General features: G+C 37.7%; 1 protein-coding gene across 2 annotated transcripts in view; it reads right to left on the reverse strand.

Moving 5' to 3' along the window:
- Nucleotides 1–95: 95 nt before the first annotated feature.
- Nucleotides 96–15365, reverse strand: part of alcama (activated leukocyte cell adhesion molecule a) — a 79391-nt gene continuing 64121 nt past the window's right edge. The window contains exons 7-16 of one of the 2 annotated variants that reach the window (XM_016229734.1): nucleotides 14159–14283; nucleotides 13887–14019; nucleotides 12196–12308; nucleotides 11987–12113; nucleotides 11240–11361; nucleotides 5428–5557; nucleotides 4628–4654; nucleotides 4223–4337; nucleotides 3844–3968; nucleotides 96–1561 (exon numbers count right to left, since the gene is read on the reverse strand). In XM_016229734.1, coding sequence (XP_016085220.1) covers nucleotides 3878–3968; nucleotides 4223–4337; nucleotides 4628–4654; nucleotides 5428–5557; nucleotides 11240–11361; nucleotides 11987–12113; nucleotides 12196–12308; nucleotides 13887–14019; nucleotides 14159–14283 — 983 coding nt within the window. In that variant the 3' untranslated portion in view covers nucleotides 96–1561; nucleotides 3844–3877. The remainder of the gene's footprint in view (nucleotides 1562–3843; nucleotides 3969–4222; nucleotides 4338–4627; nucleotides 4655–5427; nucleotides 5558–11239; nucleotides 11362–11986; nucleotides 12114–12195; nucleotides 12309–13886; nucleotides 14020–14158; nucleotides 14284–15365) is intronic. The other variant, XM_016229735.1, reaches the window with a different exon arrangement.

Raw genomic sequence — 15365 nt, forward strand, 5'->3', positions numbered from 1 at the left:
AAAAAAACATTTTATAAAAGCCAGTATTAACATCTGCTACGTGTGTTTTTTTTTGTTGTAATTGTTGTGAGTGGACAAAACCCCCAGAAACTTACTTCAAAATGTACACTTTTATTGTCAACAAAAGTACAAAAACAAAAGTCAGTATTTACAATACTTTATGGCCTTCTTTTGCGGTTACCCTCTTTGGTTTCACTGCTGACCTGATGGTTCAAAATATGCGAGATGGTTACGCTAAACATGGACATTCAAAACACTTGTTTGTGGAGACGAAACTGAAAATGCGTGACAAAGTGAGATTACATTTTAAATAAAAAGGGTCTCTTTAGTGACTAAGCAGAAGCACAGATAACCTTGCATTTCTCACACATTATAAATAGCCAAACACAAGCAAGACATTCAAACATATTTACAGCTTCTTCAGACCACAATGAACGGAACCCATCCTTAAAGACTACAGTGTCGGACATCAACCTGACAAACATCGTACATACAAAAAATGATGTTAAAAAAAAAGGAATGCAGTTTTTGTAGTCTGAGGGAAGTGCAAAACTGAAAGGCTATACAGTGAAGTTTCACATTAACATACTGACTGAAGTTTGCCTTCCAATACTCACTCTTTCTGTTAAGGCAGAATCATGGGGCTATTCTTTTATATTTACTTCCAATCAAAAAATAAAGGCTCTGCATGCAAGGTCGCTACCACCCAGTCTGATACCAAGAGTGGATGTTTGCTTGTTTATACTATATGCAAGTCACGTCTACGTTAAACTCTAGCGGGCCGTGTTCTGCTGAGCTCAGAGCCCTACAACTATGCCATCATGCAATGCAACCTGAAGGCCACTGGGTGTAGCAGAAAAACTCTACATTTCTAAACCTGTTTTCACTACTTAGCCACTTCGAACTACAGGAAATAACATAGATGTCATAGGACAGTGACATAAAGAGGTACCAATAAATAAAACATGAGCAAACAGAGGTGTAACAGCAGTGAATTCATCATTCTTCCAGCATCCGACCGCGATCTTAGGAGTTTTCGATGAGGGACTGTGCAATATCAACACACAGTCTCAAAATCCATTATTATCCGTTATTTTTTTTTAAATAATCCCAACGTTAAATAGTGAACGCACTCACCGTATTTACACAGGCCTAAAAAGTGTACAGCGAATTTACATTATTATTTTTTAACTAGAGGGGGAACAAAACAGCTGTGCCCACCACATTAGCAATGCGCATGACACGAGAACATTCACTGGGAACACAAAAGAAAAGTCAGAATCGATCAAAAATAAATGCAGTCCTCAGTGCAGACTAAATTTACAATACAAGTGGTTTTCTCTTTTACACTTTTGAATCGTGGTGGGGTATTTTCTTTCTCTTTTTCTTTTTTTAACAAACAGTTCATTTGGAATAGGAAATATTCTGAAAACATTCTGTGATGCGTGACACGCACGAGCAGCCCGACGGAGGCGCTGTCCAATCAGATGTCTGGAATTAGATGATTGAAGTGTGTAGTACTGCACATTCCATGTGACAAGGCCTCTTTCCTGGTTCATTTCTGGTATACAAACACAAACAAAGAATGTGATTAGAAAAGATGAGAAGATAAGAATAGCCTGACATCAAAATATTGAGTTGGCGTACTCAATATTGCACCTTTATTAGCTACTGTAATATACTACATTGTTTACATCACATTGTAATAATGAAAGTCTTAACACCTCACTGTGATGTGCGTGATTCAGTTGAAAGACGTGCACAACTGTCTTCAAAAGAAAACATCTGTCGTGACTCACGTGTGACTCTGTTTTAACGTCTTTTACCTCAGTGAAAAATGTACCAGTTTTTTTCCAAGTTCTCCATTTGGTGGTATAAATGAAAGATTCCTCACATTAAGCCACCAAAACGAGAACATGAGGATCAGAAAAGTCACAATGTTCCTTACCTATTTGTGGGAAGTGGAAACGGGATAGTTCACCCAAAACTGAAAATTCTGTCATTAATTACTCGCCTTCATGTCGTTCTAAACCCGTAAGACCTTCGTTCATCTTCAGAACACAAATTAATATATTTTTGATGAAATACAAGAGCTCTCAGACCCTGCATAGACAGCAAGGTTACTACCATGATCAAGGTCCAGAAACGTAGCAAGGACATCGATAAAATAGTCCATGTGACATCAGCGGTTCAACTGTAATTTTATAAAGCTACGAAAATACTTTTATGCGCAAAGAAAACAAAAATAACTTCATTCAACAACTCTTCTCCTAATCATCCCGTGGAGAGTAGAACTGTTGATAAAGTCGATATTCCGTTACTTACTCGGATTTTATCAAAAATATCTTCATTTGTGTTCCGAAGATGAATGAAGGTTTTACGGGTTTGGAACGACATGAGGGTGAGTAATTAATGACAGAATTTTCATTTTTGGGTGAACTATCCCTTTAACTTGTATATGATACTGTGAGTAACAATAACCTGCAATATTTGTGACAACATTTATATTTATATATATATATATATATATATATATATATATATTGTGCCACAGGATGGGAATCTATAGCAAATAAATATTTTTACTGTCATTTTTCATATGAAAACTAAAATATTAAATATGGTGAAATGTGAAATGAAAAATGTGGTCTGAGACTTTTGGATCCCACTGTAACTCCCCCAAAATATAAATGGAAACACAACATGGAAACACATATACGATGCTCAAACAATAATTTGAAATGGGTTTTTATGTTGTTTCAAGTATTATGTGTGTGTGTGTGTGTGTGTGTGTGTGTGACCCTGGACCACAAAACCAGTCATTAGGGTCAATTTTTTTAAATTGAAATTTATACATCAATGGAAAGCTTATTTATTCAGCTTTCAGATGATGTGTGTGCTACTGGTTTTGTGGTCCAGGGTCTCACACACACACATATATATATAAAAAAAAAAATCTAAAATAAACCTTACATTACATTTTTAAATATACTTTTATATTGCAGCAATTTCACATGCAATATTCAAATCAATGTACAAACAACATAAAGACAGTATATATTTTTATATTTGTTTAGTGGCATCTTTTTAATGACTGAAGGCGAGTATCACTGATACAAATGTCTCTATGAAACTGACCATTGATTATAGCCATTCAACATTACAGTATAAATGAGAGATATAAATTTGAACATTACACTTTAACAAATAACTTTTAATTTAACTTAAAACCATCTTAACATAAAAGTAGGAAATATACAGAAATTGAATAAAGTTATCAAACACTAAATTCTAAATTAAATATAGATGAATCCTTAAAGCTACAAAAGTTATAGATTTCCTCTATTTTTCTTTTGTTCTTTGATGAACAGACATCACAGCAGCTAGTTATTAGGTTATTTGGCTGCTATTTCTTTAAGAGCTGCCGCTGTTAAACGTGACGCGGATCTGACACGCATTGTGTTTTCTCACCTTTTACTGTATATATAATTGTGCTATAATATGAAATGATATACAGCGTGCCGGCGCATTTGTGCGTGCAATTAAAGAGCATGTTTTACAAGCACAGTATAACGGCAGTCAGGAGAGGAAAATTAGTTTTTACTGACATATGGCCTGACATCTCATCTGACCTCAGTTCACTGATGTTCTACTGAAGCTCCCTTGTCACCTGTACCATTTCCACGCTCGGTTAAGTGGAGCGCACGTCTGAAAAGTCTAATATATAATATATATATATATATATATATATATTATTATGTATCACCCAGTTTTGGCAGGTGTGAATTTTCCACCCTGCTCTGAGCTTTGAAATTGTAAAATTGCAAGCAAAAATATCCTCACCTTCTTCGTTCTTCTTTGACGGCCCTCTCTTCTTTTAGACATCTGCTTTATGATTGTTCTCCTCCAGTTTCTTACTCTCCTCTGAAGTGCCTGTCTCCTTCTCGCCGGTCTTCCAGCTGCCTTGTCTAACAGGACAATTTTACCTTGATTAATCTTTCAGCGCATTTCAAACTGAGCTCTTGCGGCTAGACCATTTCTGGCTCGCTTGCTTCTCTTGTCAATCTGGACAAATCAAGATGATGTATAACAGCAGATACTGTGACTTCTACTGCAATCATATGTACTTCATCTGTACAGGTGGTAATTTAAATGTAGGCAATGAAATATACTCTGCTTTCTCATACTCGGCTTATTTTTGAGATGTCATGTTGCATCTTACCTTGTTTTCTTGATATAGAGCCAGTAGGTGAGTCCCACCAAAGCAGCGGCTACAAGGAGTCCAACCACGACACCCACAATCACTTTGGCCTGCTCAGCGCCGTCTTCGTTTTTCTCTAAATGCGATGGACAGATAAACACGTTATGAATTCTTCTGAAGCATTATGATGACTCTTCACAGGGAAAGGCAATGCTGGGAAATCTAAATCTGCTATTTGAGAAAAATTAAAACTGGGATTATTTCAAGATGACATTTTTTCAGGTATGACAGCTAAAAGAAACAATGAAAAGACGTGAAGGCACAAAGTTTGCATGATGTCAGGATGCTGGACACCCTCCGACTCATGATCTTAACCTTTACTTCATTTTAAGTGAAATTCAAGTGAATGAAATCAGATGATCTTACCTGGTTTGGACGTGTCCTCCTCAAATACTGAAATCAGATATAAAATCAAATTAACTTCGGGTGCAAAATTAAATCAAACTGGCATTTATGACAAATTTGGTGTGAAGAAAAGCCACCACCCAACTGTGGTTTAGATGCAAAACCAATTTAAATCAGAAGTGAGTATTGTCCAATCAGATTCTAGTAAGGAAGATGACCACAAGCATGCGATAGTGGTCAGAAAGAAAGGAGGAGGATAAGAGACTGCAGTCCAAGCACCCTGACACAGACAAACAAAACCCGAGCCAAAGCCAAAAACAAGAAAGAGAGCGTCTCATGCCCTGTGAGTGAACAACAGGACCTGAGAGAGAGCAGCCAGCCCTGTCTTTCCAGTGTTCACACCAGGACACTAATAATACTAATATAGTAAAAGGCCACTAAATCACCCTGCATTTGACTGGTGCATCAGGCAAACCTGTGTGGAACATGCTAGCTTTACCAATCTCCTCACATGCACATAAGAGAATGTTAGATACGGCATTTACTTATCAGGGCTGTCAAACTAGTATTATTTGTGCCACTAAAAAAACGTAAAATAAGACACAAATTGTACATCAATAATGCTAATTCTTTATTAGATTAGCTAATTCTCGCTCTCAAACCACTTGTTATTAACCATGTCAAATATGTAAGATAATGGTTCTTTTTAATCTAAATATGTTCTTGACAGCCCTATAATATGAGCCTTTTTAAAGGGGTCGATTGAGTGGTTAGTAAGCGTTCTCACAGCGGGAAACCCCTTTAGCGCGTTCAGTACTTACGAGAAAACACGCTGATCTCCTTCGTGTCCTCACCGAGTTTATTGGTCACAAAACAGCTGACGGTGAGGTTCTTACTGGGCACTACGGTCAGTTTGTATGTGGCCTTCCCATTGACATATGACATTTCATCCTGCAGGACAACAACAATTGCAGTTATTTTTTAAATGACATTTTATAACCAGATTATTAACTTTATATTAAAAATACAAATAAGCAAGCAGGGCCGTTTCTAGCCAATTTGAATAATACCTATTGAAATACCTATTGTCCCCCCCCCCCCCCCCCCAAATTATATATATACATAATTCTTTTCAGACACCAGTTGCTTGTCACATTCAAATTGGTTGTCATAGTAACGACACAAATTTGTGGAGATTCAGTGCATTGAGTTCCACAAATCTGAATGCATTATTTGTAAATTGACTGTTAAGATAAACATTTTGCACAATTTAGTATTTGTAATATCATTGTGTTGCCACTAGATGCTGGTATAGCCCTATATAACAATCTCTAGTGGCTAAGACATTGCACATAATTTACACATAAATCACGCATAAATTAATTTGATTACATTTTGATTTGGATACTATATACTATACTACTACATATTGTTTAGATATTATCAATGGCTACTTTTTTGTCTTCATCTGTTTTTTGTTCAATTTTTTTGTTGTTGTTTCTTGAAACATTGATTTAAAGTGTCAGTTATTGCATTATTATTTCAGTCAAACCTATAAAACCCCTTTGTTACCCCAAACTACATATAAAAGCTTTATCAGTGGCATAAAAGTAACCAATGCAACTACTTAATCATTTGCTACTCGTTAACGTGTTAACGTCCCCTTTAAATAACGTGACGCTCTGCCCTCTATGACGCTGCTCCCATTAAGCGCTGTTGGAAGTGAATGAATTGATTCAGCATTTCGACACCTCCGTAAGAATGCATTTAACTCGACAAAGCGGTCTAATAAAGAATGTATTGATCTCCTGAATTAGCGAATTTTACTATACAAATATTTTTTAATTGGATGTTAAAGTTTATATGGGAATATTACATGACACGCTGATCCTTTAACAATGCATTGGCGCAAAAAACACACAGCTTTTGGACAAATTTGCCACAAATATTTTGACAAATGTGCCACAAAAGTGCCACAAATACTGCCTAAACAAAATACTGATTTTGTGCACTTTATTTACTGTACCAATATTTTAAATTGGCCTTTGAACTTAGCTTTATTGCATGGAAAACAAAAAAAACCTTGCCAAAGCACTGACAGAGCCCACTGATCTAATGGTGTTGTTGAGTGCTCCAAATGCAAACTTTGCATGCAACAATCAGGCAGCAATTGACAGCACTCTAATCTAGTGGCATACAGGCATCGTCAGATTGACAGTAGCCTACTCTAGCCCAATGATGTTGGGGGATCCAGTGGGGGCGGCAGTCATGTTTCAGGGTGACCACCACTCTTTATCACAACCCTGCTAAAAGTGCCAGTACGTGCGCTCATTTGCGCCCCTTCAGTTGGTGGCGCCCTAGGCGACCGCCTAGCTCGCCTATGCCTAGAAACGGCCCTGTAAGCAAGAGTCAGCAAGAACAAAGTTGGTTTCATTATCGGACCTGTTTGCTTAAGGGGCTATTTAATACACCTCTCCATTAGACGGCGCTAATGATCCTCAGCTCATTTATTATCATAAAGCCAGCACCACCACCACACCCAGCGCTAATGGAAAGTCTCACAGAAAACACACACACACCTCAGGGTCGGGAAAAACGAGTGCAATGTGTGTCAGTAATCACACTAAATGAGTCTTCGTCACACACTTCAATATACGTGTCATTAAGGCAGACAGTGAGCGCATAGCGTTAGCTAACGTACTGATACCAGCACTGCGATCTACAGGATCACAAAGCAAAATATACAAGAAATAAGCAGCCATTAAAATACAATCAAGTCCAGATGAATAGTAAATTGTGTACTTCATGATTTATTTCATATAAACACAAGTTTATTATTATACACTGTCGTTCAAAAACTTTTTTTTTTTTAATGAAGGAAGCCTCAGATTAGGCTATGCCTACCAAAGTTGCATTTATTTGATCGAAAATACTGTAAAAGCAATAATATTGTGAAATACTAAAACAATTTAAAATAAATGTTTTCTATTTTAATAGATTTATTCCTATGATGGCCAGCAGCCATTAGCTACTCCAGTCTTTTAAGTGTATTTTTAAAATCCATTTCAGATTTTATTAACTACTTAAAATAAAATCCATTTTCACAGTAAGGTAAAACATAACTACATATCATTCAAAATTCAGTTATCTGAAATTAGGAGAAGCGTGTAAGAATTGATATCAAATTAATCAAAATGTTTTTTTTTGTTTTACTGTTGGATTAATTACTGTTTCTTTGAAAGTACATATTGTTTTTAAGATTATTTTATACAGCTGTATTCTGTAATGTACAACATAAACTAAATGTGTAACAACACTAGGAAGACTAACTCGCATGTTTTGGATTTTACTCATATAATGAGTCAATATTTACAGTGTTGACCCTTGTTCTTAATAACCTCTGCAATTTACTCTGGCATGCTGGATATTAGCTTCTGGGCCAAATCCTGACTGATGGAGATCCATTCTTGCCTTATTAGTTCTCGGAGTTGAATTTGTGGGCTTCTGCTTGTCCACTCGCCTTTTGAGGACTGACCACAGGTTCTCTATGGGATTGAGATCCGGGGAGTTGCCTGGCCACGGATCCAAAATGTGAGTGCAATGATCTTCGAGCCACTGCTTTATCACTCTTGCTTTGTGACATGGTGCTCCATCATGCTGGAAAATGCACGGATCATCACCAAATTGCTCATGGATCTTTGGAAGAAGTCGCTCTTGCAGGACGTTTTGATACCATTCTTTATTCATGGCTGTGTTTTTGGGCAGAATTATGAGAGCGTCCACTCCCTTGGTTGAAAAGCAACCCCACACATGGATGGTCTCAGGATGCTTCACTGCTCGATTTTCCAGATGTCCCAAACAGTCGGAAGGGAGCTTCATCAGAGAAAATAACTTTGCACCAGTCTTCTGCTGTCCAATCCTTGTACTTCCTGCAGTCTGTCCTTGAGGTTTTTCTTGGAGAGAAGTGGCTTCTTTGCTGCCCTTCTTGACTCCAGGCCGTTGTCCAAAAGTCTTGGCCTCACTGTGCGTGCAGATGCTCTCACACCAACCTGCTGCCATTCCTGAGCAAGCTCTGCACTGCTGGTGACACGATTCTGTAGCTGACTCCTCAGGAGGAGACGGTTCTGGCACTATTTCAATATTCTTTGTAGCAATTTCCTTGCATGTGAGGCGATTTTGATGCAAAGCGATGATGGCTGCATGTGTTTCTTTGGAGGTAACCAATCATTACTATGATAGTGATTAATTTCACTAGTACTCATTCATACTTTCACATGTGCTGCTGATATGATTAGTCAATTAATGTTAGCTGGTCATTTTGTGTAAGGATAAAAAAACTAAGTGTATTTTTAAAATCCATTTCAGATTTTATTAACTACTTAAAATAAAATCCATTTTCACAGTAAGGTAAAACATAACTACATATCATTCAAAATTCAGTTATCTGAAATTAGGAGAAGCGTGTAAGAATTGATATCAAATTAATCAAAATGTTTTTTTTTGTTTTACTGTTGGATTAATTACTGTTTCTTTGAAAGTACATATTGTTTTTAAGATTATTTTATACAGCTGTATTCTGTAATGTACAACATAAACTAAATGTGTAACAACACTAGGAAGACTAACTCGCATGTTTTGGATTTTACTCATATAATGAGTCAATATTTACAGTGTTGACCCTTGTTCTTAATAACCTCTGCAATTTACTCTGGCATGCTGGATATTAGCTTCTGGGCCAAATCCTGACTGATGGAGATCCATTCTTGCCTTATTAGTTCTCGGAGTTGAATTTGTGGGCTTCTGCTTGTCCACTCGCCTTTTGAGGACTGACCACAGGTTCTCTATGGGATTGAGATCCGGGGAGTTGCCTGGCCACGGATCCAAAATGTGAGTGCAATGATCTTCGAGCCACTGCTTTATCACTCTTGCTTTGTGACATGGTGCTCCATCATGCTGGAAAATGCACGGATCATCACCAAATTGCTCATGGATCTTTGGAAGAAGTCGCTCTTGCAGGACGTTTTGATACCATTCTTTATTCATGGCTGTGTTTTTGGGCAGAATTATGAGAGCGTCCACTCCCTTGGTTGAAAAGCAACCCCACACATGGATGGTCTCAGGATGCTTCACTGCTCGATTTTCCAGATGTCCCAAACAGTCGGAAGGGCGCTTCATCAGAGGAAATAACTTTGCACCAGTCTTCTGTTGTCCAATCCTTGTACTTCCTGCAGTCTGTCCTTGAGGTTTTTCTTGGAGAGAAGTGGCTTCTTTGCTGCCCTTCTTGACTCCAGGCCGTTGTCCAAAAGTCTTGGCCTCACTGTGCGTGCAGATGCTCTCACACCAACCTGCTGCCATTCCTGAGCAAGCTCTGCACTGCTGGTGACACGATTCTGTAGCTGACTCCTCAGGAGGAGACGGTTCTGGCACTATTTCAATATTCTTTGTAGCAATTTCCTTGCATGTGAGGCGATTTTGATGCAAAGCGATGATGGCTGCATGTGTTTCTTTGGAGGTAACCAATCATTACTATGATAGTGATTAATTTCACTAGTACTCATTCATACTTTCACATGTGCTGCTGATATGATTAGTCAATTAATGTTAGCTGGTCATTTTGTGTAAGGATAAAAAAACAGTGAAATTAGTTTTTTTTGTGTGAAAAGTTCATTTTTTGGCAAATGAAGCTTTTAGGAATTATTAAAAATGCATCTGATCACTCTACACAATAATCTAGAAACAATGTGAATGAACTCCACAACAGCTTAAGCAGCAAACTTTGCAAAAAAAATGATGCCACTGCCAAAACTTTTGGCCATGACTGTACACAGGGTGTGACTTTATAATCCTGTTGGAAGCAAACTAATACAAAACACCAAATCTAAAGTCATTTATTTGAAATGCATCCACAGAGACCGGCCAGACACTGAGAAGCAGAAAAGAGCTAACTGCATGAGTATTTGCATCATGGTGAGCCTGTGGTACTCTGAGAGTGAAAGAGAAAGACGAGTGTCAATCAGACCACTCAGTAACAAAACCAAAACACTGTGACTTATGGGACACACACACAAACTATGTCTAGGATATCTGGGGTAACCAACACAGACTAGTTTTTGGTGTCCTGCTTTGGCATCCCGGCCCTCACTGTCCTGTTTTCATGTCCTTGCTGTAGTCTCACAATAAGTGGAAATCACCTTCCCTCAAAGGCATTTGGGAGGGTGGCAAGACGTGCCTCTGTGGAAATTCGCTTCTTGTCAAAATAAAAAAAGCAAGAAACAAAGGCAAAGTTGCTCGCAACCAAATACCAGAGCCGTCAGTCTGTGGAACACAGGACGAATAAAAATTCTTTGTGTGCGATTCCAGACATTTCCGTCCCTGGACATCTGTTCCCTTTTTAACGTAAATTGAAAGTTGGCTCTTCGCTTCTGGGTGCTGAAAACCTGTGACTTCAAACACCTGTGCACCTTTCATCTTGTCTAGACCAGAACCGAGTTAAATATCTGGGCATCTTTCCTTCTTGCATAAAAAAGTACAAGATGCAAGGTTCTTTTGGGACAAGAGTAATGTCTACAACATGATGATATAAATCAGATCAGATTCAGATCTATATTTAGTCTGACAGTGATAGTGACTCACGTTAGTTCCGTTGACACTCCACTGTACATCAGGTTTAGGCGAACCTTCTGCCTCACACGTCAAGACTTTGTGTTTGCCGTCATTGCTGCGATGCTTTGTCAGACTTGTAATTTTAGGAATACCTAGAAATAATATAATTTTTATGCTTTCATACATTGTGTGTACACATATATATATATACTGTATATATATATATATATATATATATATACACACATACATACATTTAAAAATTATATATATATAAATTATATAGTAAATATATCAATACACAATATATAGAAATTAGTGCTGTTAAATGATTAATCGCATTCAAAATAAAAGTTTTTGTTTACATATATGTATGGGTACTGTGTATATTTATTATGTGTAGTTTATTATGAAGTAAGTATATATATATATATATATATATATATATGTGTGTGTGTGTGTGTGTGTGTGTGTGTATAAAATTAAAATGTATAAAGTAATAAAATAAAATGTGTGTTTATATTCACAAACACATACATATATGTGTATATTTATTATGTGTAGTTTATTATGAAGTAAGTATATATATATATATATATATATATATATATGTGTGTGTGTGTGTGTGTGTGTGTGTGTATAAAATTAAAATGTATAAAGTAATAAAATAAAATGTGTGTTTATATTCACAAACACATACATATATTAATAGAATGTTTCAAATACAAACGATTTATAAAATGTAAAAATATTAAAAGTGTGTATAATAAGTCCTACCTTCCACAGTAAGCTCAAAGGACAAACTGCGTTTGATTCCTTCAATGGACACGTCACACACATAGAGGCCTGCATCACTATATGTCAACTTCGAAAAGTCGGGCAGTTTGTCTAGTTTACGGTTATCCTGGAGAAATCGAAAGAGTTGTTTGATTAGCATGGCTAAATAAACCTAACCCAGGTCGGTTAGACTCCCTGCAATCTCGTACCTTAGTCCATGTCACTTTTGCTTCAGAAGAGGTGTTCTTTTCCAACGACACCATCAAGTTTTCCCCGAGCTTCTTTAACACCTTGCCTGTAGGAGTGAGGCTTACATCCAGAACTGAAAAAAAAGACAGAAAGTAAGGAGAGATGACAAGCGTGTATCAGTCTGCTGCAGGCTCCTTTTTTGTACACCTGTCCTAAAAATATTTCAACCACTGAAGAGGCTGAAACGCATCACATTTCTTCACCAACTCAGAACGTTAAGGCCCTCCTCGCACACCCTTATTCTCGCCTGAGCAATTGTTTTCTATCCACACATGGACAGCTGAGATGCCACCAGCGTTGAAATCGCGCCACACAGACGCCGTGAAATACATTTGAGTCTCCAAACCGAAGCGTCACTAAATCCACATTATGGAGATCATCAGGCCTTTTAAACCAAACAGACACACACACTCTCACCTCAATGAGAATTATTGAAAGGCCAGAGTGTGTGAGCTTATCAGCGAGCTGGAGACTGTAGCAGCCTCAAAAACTCCTAATTAAGCTGTCTGCCTGCTGTCCCGCCCCCTTCCCTAATCCCGCTGAAGATAGATTTGATTAACGTTTCGCTCGTGCATTAATTCATACTATAAAGGAAGGAATTAATTGGAAAGGAAAAGTTTGGTGAACTCCGGCTGCTCATTTGTTCAACGGCTGAGTCAGTTTCTTCAGGCTTGACTCTACAGCAACATTGGCGCAAACAATAGCTTGAGTTTGGTTGAGCTAATGTTGTTAGATTTTACACTTTGGATCTTTTAAGCCCAAATAATCAAATAAATGATGCTTAATGTTCTAAAGTGTACCTATAACTGATGGGTCTGTGCTGTAATTGCCTGAAATATTTAGCTACGAAAATGTAGGTAATTTTTTTTTAGGTATTACAAAAACATGATAAAGGCTCAGTACAATTTTTTTACTCCTCTGCTTCCCTGGTGAGTTTCTTATTCATATTAATACATTCCACAAACAGAAAACTGGTAAAATGAAACTAAAATATAGTGAATAGGTAATATTTTCCCCAGAAAATGCTTGTAATTTTTTTTCAAGGCTAGAATTTTCAATGCATTTGCATTTATTCATGATCCATAAATGCAAACAGTATGCTAGCAGGTTAGATGGTAATTTGCAGCAGGCTGGCTAAAATGTGTGTGTCATTTAGTTGAGAATACATGTTTTGGATTTGAATTTATTACAGTTCATTGCCAAGAAGAAGAACACAAGCTACAGTACATTGTCAATGAACACAGGCTGGCTGTATTAGACGATTCTTTGAGAATAATACCGCACCAGATATCACTAAACATCGAGGCACACGTTAACCGTGTTTTCAGAAAACCTGACACTTTTTTCCTCAATGGAGAAAGCATGTGTCGGTTGCCAGATTAAGTAAATAATTATAAATAAATATTATATTATATTCATGTGACCATATGTTGAGAAACTTGCAATTATGACCAACAGATTGCAGAGAATGCATTTTGAAATCCAATTATCTGTATTACCGCTTGATTTTTAAATTTTCTATCTTTTCAACATGTCAAAAATATCTTCCCATATCTGTCAAATGCTCCATCAGGTCTTTCTCTAGTGTGTAGATGCCCTAAGGGAGAGATGAGAGAGACCGAGAAATAGAGCACATCGCTCATCCCCTCACAGCTCACGGTGACAAACTGAGTGGACTCCATCACATCGTTGTCAAGCAGGGAGCACTTGTAAATGCCACTGTCCGCTCGGGTAACGCCAGTCAGAGTATAAACATCCTTGTCCGTCACCGTGACCTTCTTGCCCTAAAGAGGGTGAGAGAGAGAGAGAGAGAGAGAGGGAGCCGGTGTAATTAACTTGTAGAGAATAATACAGGGCAGACAGCAGGACCTCGGAGATGAAAGACCAGCGTGGTTGCTGTGGACACGGCCGGTGATCTCTCACCTTAATGTTGAAGTTGAAGCTGGTAGGAGGTGGGTTTCCATCCGCCTGGCATTTCAGTGTCACATCATCACCTTCCCTAATGGGGCTCTGAGAAATAACCTGTAGACTCACCTTCTCAGTAGGGTCTTAAAGAGAAATAAAGAGAAAACCAACATTAGCGAGAACAGAAGTGAGCCTGAGGAACACGGCTGTCTTTGCACGGATTCGGTGTGACTTTCCATATCAACATGTAGCAAGCAACTAAAAAAGCATTCTCTAAGACACCGTGCCATTCTGCAGACCCCAAGGGGCTTAAACGCCTTCATTTCCACAACCATTTGCAGTCTCTCATTCTCGCCCTCGTTTTCTAGCCCAGCAGCCACAGAGCATTTCACATCCCATCTTCACCCCGAGGCACTGAACAAACCTCTCAGAATTCAGATAAGAGAGAGAGAGAGAGAGAGAGAGAGAGAGAGATACTACAGCAGACTTGGTTACCGGCATTATGCCTGACAAGACCTAGAAAAAAACATCAAATTGAGCCTGGCTACCAGCTGAGACCTTCAATTCAAGGTTCAGGACTCATGAGATGGCTTCATGTACTAGGTGATGTACAGATATGCAGGCACCCGTGAACACGGATCCCTCAAACCAGCTGTAAAATCAAACAAATAAAGCATCAAAGCGCTAGGCACAGCATGTGTCACATCAAAACATTATCTCAGGAAGAGACAAAGCCCCAGCGCTTGACTACCAACCCAATCCCAATTCGTTTTCATCTCTGAGCTAATATGGCAGATCTGCCCCTAGAGGGAGCTGGTTTATGTACAAGTAGCCATGTAAAGTAACCTAAATCCACTGGCACAATAAGACATTTTACCTGAAGAGAATTTAATGATATTAAAGGACTGGGTAGCATCAAATTATAAATAAGATGATATAAAATACTGGCACACACTGCTACTGTACGTAAATACCAAAAAAAAGAAGCATGCAATTAAGCACAAGCGCAAGACTCTTATGCACCAATTCTATTTAGACAGATGTGATAATAAAAATCATTGGCTTTTGGCTTATACATTGCTTGTAATATTTATATTTCTAGGTTACTTTAGATAAAATCATTAGCTAAATATAATAATAAGTAATTAATTTAATAATAATAATAATTATTATAATAATAATTATTATTAATAAAAATATGATAAAACAAACCATTCAAAAGTTT

Source organism: Sinocyclocheilus grahami, unplaced genomic scaffold (genome assembly GCF_001515645.1).
Source record: "Sinocyclocheilus grahami isolate Dianchi unplaced genomic scaffold, SAMN03320097.WGS_v1.1 scaffold356.1, whole genome shotgun sequence".
NCBI classification, from domain to species: Eukaryota; Metazoa; Chordata; class Actinopteri; order Cypriniformes; family Cyprinidae; genus Sinocyclocheilus; species Sinocyclocheilus grahami.